At 40.4% G+C, this 14080-nt stretch overlaps 2 protein-coding genes across 2 annotated transcripts in view; one reads left to right on the plus strand and one right to left on the minus strand.

Moving 5' to 3' along the window:
• Positions 1-140: 140 nt before the first annotated feature.
• On the plus strand, positions 141-6943 carry RPS3A (ribosomal protein S3A). The gene is made up of 6 exons (XM_019534474.1): positions 141-250; positions 1114-1217; positions 2827-3014; positions 3835-4043; positions 4880-4989; positions 6780-6943. Exons 1-6 carry the CDS (start codon positions 189-191, stop codon positions 6899-6901), a joined length of 795 nt encoding a protein of 264 aa, XP_019390019.1. The 5' UTR covers positions 141-188; the 3' UTR covers positions 6902-6943.
• Positions 6944-10332: 3389 nt separating this feature from the next.
• The window catches only part of SH3D19 (SH3 domain containing 19), a 138188-nt gene continuing 134440 nt past the window's right edge, over positions 10333-14080 (minus strand). Inside the window, exon 20 of the mRNA XM_019534467.1 lies at positions 10333-13976. Coding sequence (XP_019390012.1) covers positions 13869-13976 — 108 coding nt within the window. The 3' untranslated portion in view covers positions 10333-13868. The remainder of the gene's footprint in view (positions 13977-14080) is intronic.

Here is a 14080-nt window from a genome sequence, read left to right on the forward strand (position 1 = left end):
GAAGCCGATCGCCCTCCAGCCACCAGAGGACACTGGAGGGAAGGACGAGCCGAAAGCTTAGCAGCCGGGGCGGGAAAGGCTTCGAGATACCGCGAGAACTCGGCAGGCGGAACTCTCACGCGAGTCAGACTCTCGTATAATCTCGCGAGACTAACAGCGCTCGGTCTCTTTGGCTCCGGGGCGGCACCATGGCGGTTGGCAAGAACAAGCGGCTTACCAAGGGCGGCAAGAAAGGCGCCAAGAAGAAAGTGTAAGCGGCGTGCGGCGGGCTGCGGGCAGCCCGGTGGGCCAGGAGCCGGGCGCCGCGCCGGCAGGATGGCCGCGATACCGGGCGGATTGCGGGGGCGCCCGGGGGGAGGCGGCCGTGGCCGGGACGAGAGCGAGGCTGGGGCGGTCGGCCGGCGGCGCGTGCGCGCTGCAGGAGGGCGCTGGCCCCGCACGTGGCAGGGTCCCGGCCCGGTCAGTGCAGAGCCCTCGCAGGGCGTGTGCGTTCCAGGCTGGCTGGACAAGGGCCTTGGTGTATCGCTCTAGGAGTGAGATCGCAAGCTGCCGAGTGGCACCTCGCGTTGGTTCCCCCTTTCCAGAACAGCTGCGAGCCTGGCTCTTATTTTTTTCTCTCCTTGTCAGCCTGTGAGAGAGTGGGCCTTGCAAGTGTTTGTTGCTTTAAGGCAGGGGTGCTCTGCCCGCGGGCTGGAGACCAGCCTGTAGAGCCACGTTATCCGGCCTGGGGGTCTCCCTACAGATTTGGAGACTTGGTGGCCACGGAGTGGTGGCAGTTAATGTAGCCATGACTCCCTGGAGCCAAATTCCTGTTTATGTGACTGGTTCAGGCCCGTGGACCAGATCTGGCCCATAGACCAGCCTGACACTCATCTGACCCATTGCTTAAAAAAAAGGTCGGGCATCACTGCTTGAATGCATCTGTGACTGGAGGGGTCCTGAGCCTGCCTTACTAATGTGGCACTGTAAGGTTTAGCAGCTGTGATAAAGAAATGTGGTCACCAAATGCTTAGGCTGTACGTGTTAAGTGGGAGGGTATGGCTTTCTGTCTATTTTTATATCTGAAAAATAAGTGGGAATCTGCTTGTTTTTTTTGTTTGTTTGAAAATTAAGGGTCGATCCCTTCTCAAAGAAGGATTGGTACGATGTCAAAGCACCAGCAATGTTTAATATCCGAAACATTGGGAAGACACTCGTCACCAGGACCCAAGGAACCAGTGAGTGCTTCGTGTTGTTAAAGCGTGCTAGTGCAGATAATGGAACGCAGCACAAGAATCATAGAAGTTGGGTCGGAAGGGGCCTTATAGATCTTCAAGGCCTACCTCCTGCCAGGGCAGGAGAAAAAACTGAGCTCAAATGATCCCAGCTAGGTAGGCATCAAGCCTTCTCTTAAAGACCCCCAGGGTAGGAGCCAGCACCACTTCCCTTGGAAGTTGGTTCTAGCTCCTAGCTGCCCTGTGAAGTAGTTCTTATAGATGTCTCATCTAAACCTGCTTTCCAGTCATTTGTGTCCATTATTCCTTGTTATGCCAGGGGGCGCTAGGGGAGACAAGGTCTCTCCCAAACCCTTCTGGTCCCCCCCCCAGTGAGTTTATAGACTATCACAAGGTCCACCCTCAGCCTTCCCTTGTGAAGGCTGAACTTGTAATCCTAAGGTTACAAGTATCGGGTAACTTTAGGATTTGGGTGGAGATTTTTTAAAACTTACTTGTTTGTTAATTTTTGGAGTTTCTGATTTGATTGTCTGCTGAAGGCCAGGCTTAAGCACTGTCCCATTAAGAAGGAATCAGTTAAAAAAAAACCAAACCCTTCTAAATAAAGTTTGGAAGAGCTCCTCATCTCTTGACGTGCAAAGTTAACTGTTTGGTCCTGGTTGACAAAAACTAGTCAAGTTGTATGGAAGCCTGTTGGCTGTTTTTTGGGTGTTTTTATGGTTTTCTCCATTTGATTAGAGGGACTTCTTCAGATTAAGTTGCCCTAGTTGAGTTGGGTATCTGATCACCTATGACTGATGAAGTAAATCATGAGGAGTACCTGTTAAAGGTTAGCATTTTGGGTGGCAAATTACACGTATGGATTTGAGGAAAAATAATACTAGTATTTTGGGGGAGGGGACACACAGGAACTGCAAAACACCTTGTGGTCCTGGCTAGCCAGTTACCTACAAGTTTTTTCACTGGAATGTGGGAGCAACAACTGCCTTCTGGGCAAGAGCATCTTGAGGCATCCTGGATAGTGCTGAACAGTTCTCCCTGTAAATTGATGCCATACCTAGATTACTGTATTCTATTAAGGTCATCTCTGCCAGATAATGAACAATGAAATTGGGAGAGCAGTCGCACAACATTAGGATGGATTAAGTGTAGGTTGGCTAATACTTGGGGGAGTGAGAATCCTGCCAATGCTGCAGTGTTGGAATATGAAGGAGGAGTATCTATTATTTATTGATCACAAGTATAGTTAGTAATAGCATTTAAGGAGCACATAGTTCTTGCTCAAATGTCTCACGAATGTGAAAACGAAGTAATGAACTAGTTCCCAAGGAAACTGAAAGTTAGAAGGAGAGGATTCCCCATCAAGGAACAATGTTGCGCACAAAGGTGTAAATATACAAGAGTTTTTGTTTTTTTTAAACATGGGCTTTTTAATTTCAGGTCTTAGTTGTCTTTTTCTCTTGTCTCTTCACCAGACCGTGTAAAAGCAACTTGTAGAAAGGCTGATATAATGTAATGCAGTTACTGATGGAGGCCTGTCAAATGAAGGTTCAAAACTGGTTTTTTATTGTTCCTTTTTAATCTTAAAAGATGTTATTTCATATGTATATAGAAATTGCCTCTGATGGACTTAAGGGGCGTGTATTTGAAGTGAGTCTTGCTGATCTGCAGAATGATGAAGTTGCCTTCCGTAAATTCAAGCTGATCACTGAAGATGTCCAGGGCAAAAACTGTCTGACCAACTTCCATGGAATGGACTTAACACGTGACAAAATGTGCTCCATGGTCAAGAAGTGGCAGGTTAGTAACACTGATGTATCTGAAGTTGCAATGGTACAATTAGAGTAACAAATTGCTTCTAAAAATCATACTAGAATAATAGCCTTTACAGCCTTATTTTGTACTTTAATAGCCTTTACACCATTCCAAATGCTCTTTTCTGTTAAGAAATGCAAGTGACAATAATATGTTTCTAATTAAACTTGAGTAAAATTTCTAATCACTTTGGAGCTTGTTATTGTAAAACTTAAAAATTTGTGGGGCAGGTGATTAATAGATCTTGAGTATTAGTTTAAGGCAGTAGCTTTCAACCCTTATCAAGTCAGGGCACCTTTTACCAAGTTCTATGAATGTGGCAGTATCCTGAGTTAAGAACCATAGTTGTGCTGGCTCAACTTATCACAGCGGTTCTCGCCCAAGAGCTGCCACTGCTGCCAGATAAAAGTGGTCCTGTGCCTTGTGTGCATCCAGACTGAAAGGGCTGGAGCATGCATGGGCTGCTGTTTCAGTAGGATTCTGTCAAAGTCCTTTTTGGAGCACTGGTTTGTGCTGCAGCCTTTTCCTGTTCAACCCAACCTGTACATCTGTTTCCGGGAGATGCTGAAGTGTTCTGTGTGCCTGTTTCCAGGAGGAGAAGGTGAGGAAAGCTGTGCAGCAGGCGCAGGACATTAGGGCACTCTTAGCTGTCCGCTGCTGCCCAAACCATGGCACCCATGAGGGGATCTTGCCGTAGTTGAGAATCGCCGATTTTAAGGAATGTTGCACTGGAGGTTCTGAGAACCTGTGGCTGCTACTTTGGTGCTAACCAAAAGGTTGAATTAACACATTTAACTTTCTTTAGACAATGATTGAAGCCCATGTTGATGTCAAAACTACCGATGGCTACCTACTGCGCCTTTTCTGTGTTGGTTTTACCAAGAAGCGTAACAACCAGATCCGTAAAACCTCATATGCCCAGCACCAGCAGGTCCGCCAAATCCGCAAGAAGATGATGGAAATTATGACTCGAGAGGTGCAAACTAATGACCTGAAAGAAGTTGTCAACAAGCTGTATGTCTTGCTTTTTCATTTTTAATTTTTAACTGGGAGAAGTAATTGCAAATCTGTACTTTTTATTGGGTTTGCATAAGTTACTTGCACTGTCTCAAAGGAAGGAGGTTCACACTTTAAAAAGTGCTAATCCTATAAGATTATTATAAGCATTTGTGTGGACAAGTAGGGTGAAAAAATGATTGCTTGAGATTTTGGAAATAATAACTAAGTGACTAAATCAGTTATTTATTGCCCTGTAAAATGACTTAATGAAGGATGGCGGTGGATTCAACAACTTACTTTGCTTGATATTTCATTGCGAATTAAAGAATGTCTCATTCTTTTCTTCCCCTCCAACCCCACCCTTTACTCTTCCTACACAAGAAAGCTTAATTACCATTTCTCATGTGCTCATGCCTATTTACTCATGCATGTACTGTCTGCAGTACAAGTTAAATTCACTGTTGGGTATAAATCTAAAGTCAGAATTTAAGAAACTACCACGCAGAAATCTTTTGGCAGACTTGGAAAAATTTCAAAATATGAAGATGCCAGCAATTTTGCCAGAATTAGCAGTAGGTGTGTAAATGCACTCCTAAATATTTTTTGGAAACTTTTTTAAAGGTGAGTAGGTTGTATAGTATTACTTATTAAACCATTTGACAGAAAAGATGTAGATCCTGCCCATGAATAACTACGTAGATTGTAATATAGAATCATGAAGATGATAGTGAGCTTTGGTGTGCTGAATACTAGTCTTAATTAATTTCTGTTTTAGGTGTAACACCATATATTGTTAACACACAGTGCCTAATAGTTTGAAACTCAAATACTGAAATACTTAACTTTTTCAGGATCCCAGACAGCATTGGCAAAGATATAGAAAAGGCTTGTCAGTCCATTTACCCCCTTCATGATGTGTATGTCCGCAAAGTCAAGATGCTGAAGAAGCCCAAGTTTGAGTGTAAGTTATAATACCTCTATGTATTAAGTTCTGATGAGTAGGACACCCCAAAGTAGTGTTAACAGATGCCAGATTTGGTGTTCTTTGAATGGGGGGAAGTCCGCAGAAGCTTCATTGTATATTTAATTACTTAAGAGTAATAAACAGCTTTTCCTTTAGCTTTGCTGAAGTGTCCAAACTATGAAGTCAGATAAATGATAAATTATTTTGCTATAGTTAGAGTTCTTACTTGCACACAACTAGAAACACTGAATGTTTTATCTCGGGAATGAATGATGACAACGTGTTTCGGTCCCAGATGATACCAAATGATAATACTTTCCCATTTTCTGACATTCCCATATAGTACAGGCTATTGGTTGTGTTCGTGCAATGAGAGCAATGCAAGTAGCTGGGTTTTGCAACTAGGCTCAGCTTATTTGAACCCATTAGAAAAATGAAATTGCACTAAATGGTTCTCTGTAGTTTGTTTCTATGGCCTTGTCTAAGTTCACAAAACCAGTGCAGCTCCTTTGTGTGAATACATTTGGGATATGGAGGATGTTTATTTGCCATGCTACAAATTTCTCGGAAGCGTGGTAAGGGGTAAGCATATAGGCATTCAAGCATCTTGCTGTCTGGAGTGCTGCAAGGGCCTGTACTGCTAGCGCTTTGCAGCCAAGGAGGGTGGTATGCAGCGATTCCCAGCATGCTTCCCCTCAAGCCTGTGGAGGTTGTCCAAGGACAGCTGAATGCGGAGGAAAGGGCTTATGATGGCTGCCTGTGGAACTACACCTCCTGGGTCATTTTGTCTGCCACCCCCAAGGTGTGTTGGGAGTGCACCTCTTCCATTTCCATGGCCAAAAAGGTTTCACTTCAGCCAGTGGACCTCTGCTACCTGTGGCTTCTGATCCAAATTCCAGACCCCATAGGAAATAATTTTAATGAAGTGAATCTTATCCTTTAAATAAGTGGAGGGACAAACAGAATAGGTCTGTAGTTAAGAAAAGGACAGATTTTGATAAACTAAGAGCACTGGTTAGTGAAGTTGTGGAAAAACAGGAGTTCAGGGAAACAAATGCAGAAAAGATCTAATATGTTAAGTCCAGTGTTGGCAGGTCTGGCGCATGCTGTACTCCTCCCAGCATGGTTGGAGTCTGCCACTGCTGCTCCTGAGCTCCTTCAGCTTACTGTGCGGGCAAGTGCCCACATAGGTCATCTGTCATTGATCACATCTGCCCCTCAAAGGTTCCAAGTTCAAAACTGCACAGGAAAGAAAAGCCCCCTGCTGCTTGGTGCCTTTCTCCAGCTTGGCTTGTTAGGTAATGGCAGAGTTGTTAATATTGTAGGAACAGGTATTTTTGGCATGGCAGGAGCAGGAATCCACTTTGGAAATCCTGTGTTACTTGGGCAGAAAGGACTTCCTCTTGCCGACAAGGAAACAGGAAGCAGTGCAATTCTATAGTGATGTGAGCCCAGCTCCGCCTCCCTAGGGCAGTAAGAATCATTTAAAGAGTTAACCCTTCATGGAACTACCATGTTTTAATGCAAAAACCTGCTTGAATGCCTCTATGGTCCCTTTGTACTTCACTAAAAGGGTGTATTTCAAATATATCTGCTTAAGGCCATGGGAAGCCATTACAACAGGTGTTTAGGCTAGGTGTACATTAACATTCTGGTGTTTTAATTAGTTCAGTGTTCTGTAGATAACATGGAATTAAGTCAGCAACTTGAGCATAACGCTTGTAATTTTATTAAATATATATGTTGCTTAATACTTAATTGCAATATTACTACTTCTTTTTTTTAAGTGGGCAAGCTGATGGAACTACATGGTGAAGGCGGTGGTGCTGGAAAGCCTGCTGGGGATGAGGCAGGCACCAAAGTAGAGCGAGCCGACGGATATGAGCCCCCTGTGCAAGAGTCTGTCTAAAAATCAAAGTTGGATCCAAAAAATAAAAATTAATGTACAGAAGTAGTGCATCTGTGTGTGGTAATACTAGAAACTGCTTATACAGGCTGTGGGGTATTCTTCATCGTGAGTAGTGGTATTTTTGTCATGGTAATGACTGAATGTGACCTGTGCTTCATAATTGTAGCTTTCTTGGTAGAAGTGGGCTGGTCTGGAGCAGACAACTGCTTGATATACTTCTGAAATTCATCCCTGTCTTAACCAGGCCCAAGACTTACATATGTATGCTTCAACTTACTATTTGTAACCTTTGACTCGATAGCAGCCTTTTCCCCAAGGCAATTTTGGTGTCTGCCTATAGATGAAATGAGGTTTTAATGCCAATTATTTTACTGTGGAAGCAAAGTTTTGTCCACAAGATTATCTAAGGGGTCTGCAAAAAATTACTAGTATAGTTCAAAGGAATGTGAATGCCCACACTAACGATTCAAAGGGATACGCAAATGAAAAAAGGTTGAAAACCACTGCCTTAAAGATTTAACAAAAATAGCCAACTTGTCCGAACTCCAGAAATGAAACAGCTTTTTATTTTTCTGCTCCCATTTGGCACTTATAATGGGAGGTATGTGTAACACTCTAGTTGTTCAGAGCTTGGAACAATGCCAATTAGATTCTTGGGGGACAAAAGAATGAGAGGGGTACAGCACTGCTTGGTAATAACTTCCTTCTGTCTGGAAGAATAGAGTCCAAACATCCTAATGCTGTTGAAGTTAAGTATGTATGCTGTTCTATAATATAATCGGATCAGCTTCCACAAATAAGCTGAACTAAAATTATTTGTTCCAGTATCTCTTACATTCTAAGGTGAACTTTTAACAAAGCCAAAAAAACAAACTCACAGTTACCATTGTTGCATTGCTGGTACATACAGCATATTAAGAATACAATGCTACTGAAACAGCCTACTCCAAAACCAGTCGTACTGGGGTGGCTTTGGCTGTTGTCTTTTATTATACTTGTGCCTGAATTTCTCTTATGCTTCGTTATTTATCAAAGTGGTATTTGTTGCCTAAGGATTATTTTGTTTCAAAGAGGAAGGAAGCTGAATGAATATGCTACCCTCTACAGATTTGAGGCTATCCACTGGTGATAGCCTGATGTATGACAGGTAGAACAGCAGTCTTTTTTGTTTTTATATGAGAGCATAGAAAATTGAAGTTGCTTCAAAATTTGGGGTGCTGACATGTGAAGGGGGAAAAAAATGCACTTAACCAGAAGAACAATTGCATTGATTTGACCCGTCTCCCTGGCATCTGTGTAGCTCCTGTGCTTCTCTATACTTATAAAAGCTCCATACTTATGGCTGTGTTGAACTTGCTTTTCTTGATTTTTCCTCAAGCTGTGCAGGATTTTTTGAGGGATTACTGTTAACTCCCCAGTATATTGTGTCAAATATAAAAATGGATTTTTGTGTTCAAAATGAAGCCAGGATGAACCTGCATCTTTACTTTAAAAAAAAAAAAAAAAATAGTGGGCTAGTGAAAACATCTATCAGTTGAGGTGTTATCATTGTTTTCAGGTATGCCTAACAGGATTTTTGCAGCATAGGCCTGAAAGGCACATCTAGGACCCTTTAAGTCCAGTCCCCTGGAATCATTTACCCAAAAAGTCCTAATGGCTTGCAATGAGGATACCTGCGATTTCAATACCTTTCACAGCACAGTCCACAATAAAAAAACAAAGGTGCCTTGCTGTGTGTCCCAGGTGAAAAAGTAGGGGAGGTAAAAGTATTTTTGTCCCTTGTTTTTTACCTTATCAAAATCTAGACAACCATCAGGCCAAATTAATGTCTTGTGAGATCTACAGGTCAATTGCCCAATCAGATTCCCCAGCTCTTCTCATGAAGAGGTGTTTACAAATCTTTGAATGAACAGCTCGGAGTTTGTGCTTCTGTCTTTCAAACACAATCAGGAAGGGAAACAGCAGTTGGAGCCAGTGTTGCTTAATATCTAATTCCCCAGTTACGCTTTATTTTGGAAGAGGGTTTGCTGGCTCTGGACTGCTGGAGTATACAATTACTATCATAATTTAAACATACAAAAAGAGGATCAAATTACTATACCAACTATACCCTGCAAAATAAATCTTGGGTGTTTGAAACTAGGATAATCTCAACAGAGATCTCAGTTAAAACAAACTACTACCTGAAGGCATGTGTAGACCATATGTTTTAAAATGGGAATGGAGCAAAACAGGCCTGAAAGGAAATAACCAACTTATCTTTGCTCAACCATATTGTTCGGCGCTCTCCTATGCGCAGAAAGCTTCCATTGAGAAACCACTCAACAAGGGGAATAAATGATTTGAGTGAATTCTGCTGGTTGATTTTGTAATCCTAATGCATTTTCAAATGGCTAGGAAGGAGGGCAGGTGAGTCTAAACTATAAACGCTTCCTGCCAATGGACACACATAGCATTGTAAAACTTGCTTCATGTATTGTGTAAACCAGGGGCAACCAGCAGTCTGAGCAGGTAGGTAATTGCAGCAGTTCCTGGATTGATTCAACTCAATTGTTAAGGCCACAAGTGCTCATGACCCTTTTGAGATCTGCATTGGGCACCTGAGAGATCCATAAACCAGCCTGCTAAGAGGCTACAAATGGCAGCTCATCATAAACAGAAGACAGGGTTGTCAATCCTGCCCTTTTCTAGGAGTCGGTCACCTTGGTCAGAGCTGCACAGAGGTGCTTCTCCACTGAGTCTTTGTAGCTAAGAATCTCCTAGGTTTAGGTGTCAGTATTTCAAAACGAGTAAGATGTTAATCACCATTTTGGCCAACAGTTCAGCATCTGCAGCAGTCCTTTAGACTGAAGACCGTGTTACATTCAGTCTTCGTGTAAGATCTAAACTTGCTTCTCAGGAGAGTGCCATAACCATCAGCAGGGTGTTTTCAGGTGAGGTACTCCCATTCCTCCTTGTTTGAAAGGGGCTGAGGTAATTAAATGTGCATTAAACCATCAAGAACAAGAAAGCTAGGATGACCAGTTTTTAGTCATATTTGTACTCTGTTTCTTTTTCAGCCCACGTGCTGTACAGACACTAAGCACAGTTACATGTGCATACTTCATTAAGTATATTAGCATGTAGCCCCCTGCAGTGGCTGCAATTATAGTAATATAAAACAACTATTAGTAATGTAATTTCCTTTGGTCCTGCTATAAGGCATCTTGATAGTGGCATCTTTGTTTCCGTAAAGAGGAAAATCTCACTAACTGAAATGATGCTGATAAAAAACTGGTGTAGATGAGGTCTAGAATTGGACAAAACAATAGTTTTTATTACAAACTTAAATTAATTTGGTTCTGTGTGTTTAAGGATGTTTAACCAATCCTCTCATTTAATCATAATTGCTACGTTATAAATGTAAACACAAGCAATCACAACCCAGACACAAATATAAACATTTATTGGTTTAAATACAAATTCATACTGGTACCATACTGCTGAAGACATTTCATGGATTTAGAGAATTTAAAAAGGCTTATTTTGTACTCTACTCATTGTATATAAAATTTGATGGAAAAAGCTCTTCTGTTTATGAAGATATTCATTTTCAAAGTTGGCAGTTTAACAAAAATGCTAAAAACCTAGAGATTATGAAAACCACTGTAGTATATTTAAGGACTCAGTCCCTATTTCACTTTCAAGACAGTATAATCTCTTAATGTATCTGGGATTTGTTCAGGAACTTCCTCAAATATTCCACTGAATCATATCTTGCATTTAATAGGCATTTCAGATTATTCTCTGTACAAAGTTCTGTGGTCACAGAGGTTAAGTCTAACAATGTAAAGTAGAATGTTTTTTGCAAAACAAATCAGTATATATTAATTTAATTTAAACAGCAAAGATAAAGGAATTTCTTCAAGTTTTAAGACCAATCTACAAAGCTACAATAATGTAAAGAGCCCTTAGATGGTGCTGTTGTTCTGAATTTGCAGCTTCCAGCAATTTTTGTCATCTTTTCACAACTTAGATATTCAAGGTGTTATATGAAGCTTGCTATAAAGTTCCACATTTTCTATGCAAAGTTACAAAATAAACTATCAGCCTTGCCTAGATGTACATATGACATGTAAGAGATGTTATATTTAAATCTAATTAGAAAATGGTAGGAAAAAACCTATTAATTATTAACAACAAAGCCAAAATAGGAAAAACACCTCCCCTGTCCTCCTTTTATGTGTAATTATAAAGTCAACATTTGCTTAAAATCTTTGTATCAAAACTTTAGAAAAGCGGCAGTCAATAAATAAGTAAACATTGCACACTTGACATCCATCTGCCTCCACAATGATTCAGCCACCGTTTTGGAAGAATTAAATTGTATCTTTGTACCAAGTTAATTTCTATAATTTGCCACTTCTATAGGAGGCTTCTTAATTGCAGTTGGCACAAAAAGCCACAGTGAAAGGTATTCATTTTATTTAAACCTTTGATGCAGGAGCTGCACTATAACAAAGACAAATTTTTGTCATTGCTTCCACCCCACCCCACAAGAAGACAAGATGACCCTTTAAGGAAAGAATGTGTTCCAGTTGAATATAATGGTCACTAATTTTTAAAAGGAATTACATTTTAATTCTGTGCTGTCAGATTTAAAACCATGTCCTCTCCTTTCAAGGGGACTGCCTGATTCACTCCGCAATATGCTCTTGGCAAATTTAACTTAAGACATCCCATTCAAGGCTTAGGTACAAATAACCACAACTGGGCATGAAAATGTTCATTTTTACATCTACGTAAGTGTACATAAAGATGGCAGTTACATATGCAATTAATACAATAAAGAGTTCTGAGTTGGGTTATCGGTGTACTGGTTCCTCAACTTATAAGTGTTGTTCACTTCTGTCTCTCTTTGAGATGACTTATGACTGACCTTGGGTTGTTAAATGCCTGTTTCATTTTAACATAATCTACTTATAAGCAGAGGACAAAGACAAAAGATCTAGACTCAACTCTCAGCTCATCTACTGATCCACTGTGAATTCAACTTCTTGAATTTATAAGATGGGCAATGCTGGTCAGTGTTGTATAGTTCTTTTTTCACAAAACACCTAGAGATCTTACAGGCAAGTATTTTCAGTACTTCATTCTATTAGATTGAACTGTGATTTGCAGATCATGTCCATTGTTATAGTATCTCAGCACTCCTTTATGGCTATGCCAAAGCAACTTGAGAAGTGAGCGTGTCACCAGGGTGATAATTCAGACTTCAAAACATACTGAAAAGATTATTTTCTTTATTTGTAACCTAATTAGAGGTGTGACCTATTAATTTGTATGCTTTGATGGGCTAACTCAATTTGCCTTGTTTCCTTATTCTTTATATTGTACAAAGGAGGGATAATTCCTCTTGTGGAACCAGGGTGCCACTGAACATGGTACAGATTAGACTGCAGCATAATTAAGATTTAATGATTTTTTTCTTACAGTAAACAACAGTTCAAAACAGGAAGCATGTAAAACAATTTGCTTGAAGACTTGTTTTCTATTAACCCAGAACTAACCAAAGTGAAATGTTCTGGAAAGAGTTTACATCTCTAGAAGTTTCTTTGAAAAGTTGCCTGTGCCTATGTGTAATCCTGCCTGATTTTAGTTAATGTAATTCGACTGCTACAATTAGCTCTCTTCTTGTTAGTAAGCTATCTTCAGCCTGTTGGGTTAATTTCTCTTGGTATCTTCTACTTTCTGTAAGTCTTGACAGATCATTTATAATGGAGATGTACAATATACTATACCTTATACCTTACTTAGATGATTTGTAGTGGTTATATCAATAAGTTATTCTCCCTCAATTAAAGGGCTGTGTAGTACTCCTACTGAAATGAAGCATGTACAAGTAAGAAAAGAAGAATGGCAGCTCGATGTTTTTCAGCTTTCTTGCAATTTAGCTCAGATCTGTTTTGGTGGTTCAGTAGGAAAGGGTGGATTTATTTGCCAATTTCAAGCAGTGCAGAGTTTGAATGTTCAGCTGAAATACAGTTGGCATCATGTTTGTATTTCTACTTGAGAAGCTGAAAATGGAGCATAAATTGGACAAAGTGAACAATACATGAAAGAACTGGGAGTGAGTACGAAAGAACAATCTCTCACTTTCTGTGAATAAAATGATAGACTTGCACTAGTTTTATTAACCCCCCCACCCCACTAAAAAGTCAAAACAATGTTTAAGTCCCTAGTTTCAAGAAGAAAGGAACTAATAACTGAAAATTTCTTGATCTTTCACTGCTCCTGCTTATTTAGGGGTTGGGTTTAAGAACAGAACATCCTATACATAGAAAGGCAACCTCTCTACAGACAGCATATAGGATAAATAAGTCTTTGGTACTTCTTTGCTATGGGATAATAAACAGTATCTTTTCTACCCTCTCAATTGTAAAAACAAGTGGTTTCCACTGCTGCTGCTTCAGAGGATATGAACTCAAGCTGTCAGTGAAATCTTAATATTAAGATTGTTATACATACTGAACATGTAATAATAGTTAAATCTGCAAGAACATGTCTTTAAAAGGCTAATTTATACAGATTATAAAATACGATTAATTTATGCAGTTTATATGCAAGATAAATTAATACCAATTCAGGCAACTACCAGTTACTGTACCGTATTTTATTGCCCTAGCTGGGGCAAACTGCTTTATCCATTCTTTTGGAGCATTTGCCAAGTACAACTAAGTAAACTGTCATGATGGTAAACTCTTAGTTTTTCCTAATACTTTTGCCTTCAGGAACCTCTGATGTATAATGTGACACTGTATATTTCTCTTTCTAGAAAGATAGTGCAAAACAGTATTTGACAGTCGCAGCATTAAATCAGATAACTTCAGTGGTGTTAACTCTGAAGTATCATGTGCCTTTGTGCTAGCTAGATGAACATCTGCCGCCTCTACATACAGAAGCAAAACTGGGTTCCAGCCTCATGATTTTACAGAATTTGCACAAAAATCTTGGGAAATATTCCACGTTTTCCTTTTATTTCTCCACTCATCCAGTCTTCATCTACAGATTCCAGCTCTGTTATCACATCACCTGCCTATCAGAGAGAGAGCACAACATGAATTGAAATTATTATTTGCAGAAGCACTGAGCACTCTCTTCATGCACAACGCATCTTGAGTTCCTGATAAGTACCTTTTT

Source organism: Crocodylus porosus, unplaced genomic scaffold (genome assembly GCF_001723895.1).
Source record: "Crocodylus porosus isolate Cpor-Errol unplaced genomic scaffold, CroPor_comp1, whole genome shotgun sequence".
Classification (NCBI taxonomy): domain Eukaryota; kingdom Metazoa; phylum Chordata; order Crocodylia; family Crocodylidae; genus Crocodylus; species Crocodylus porosus.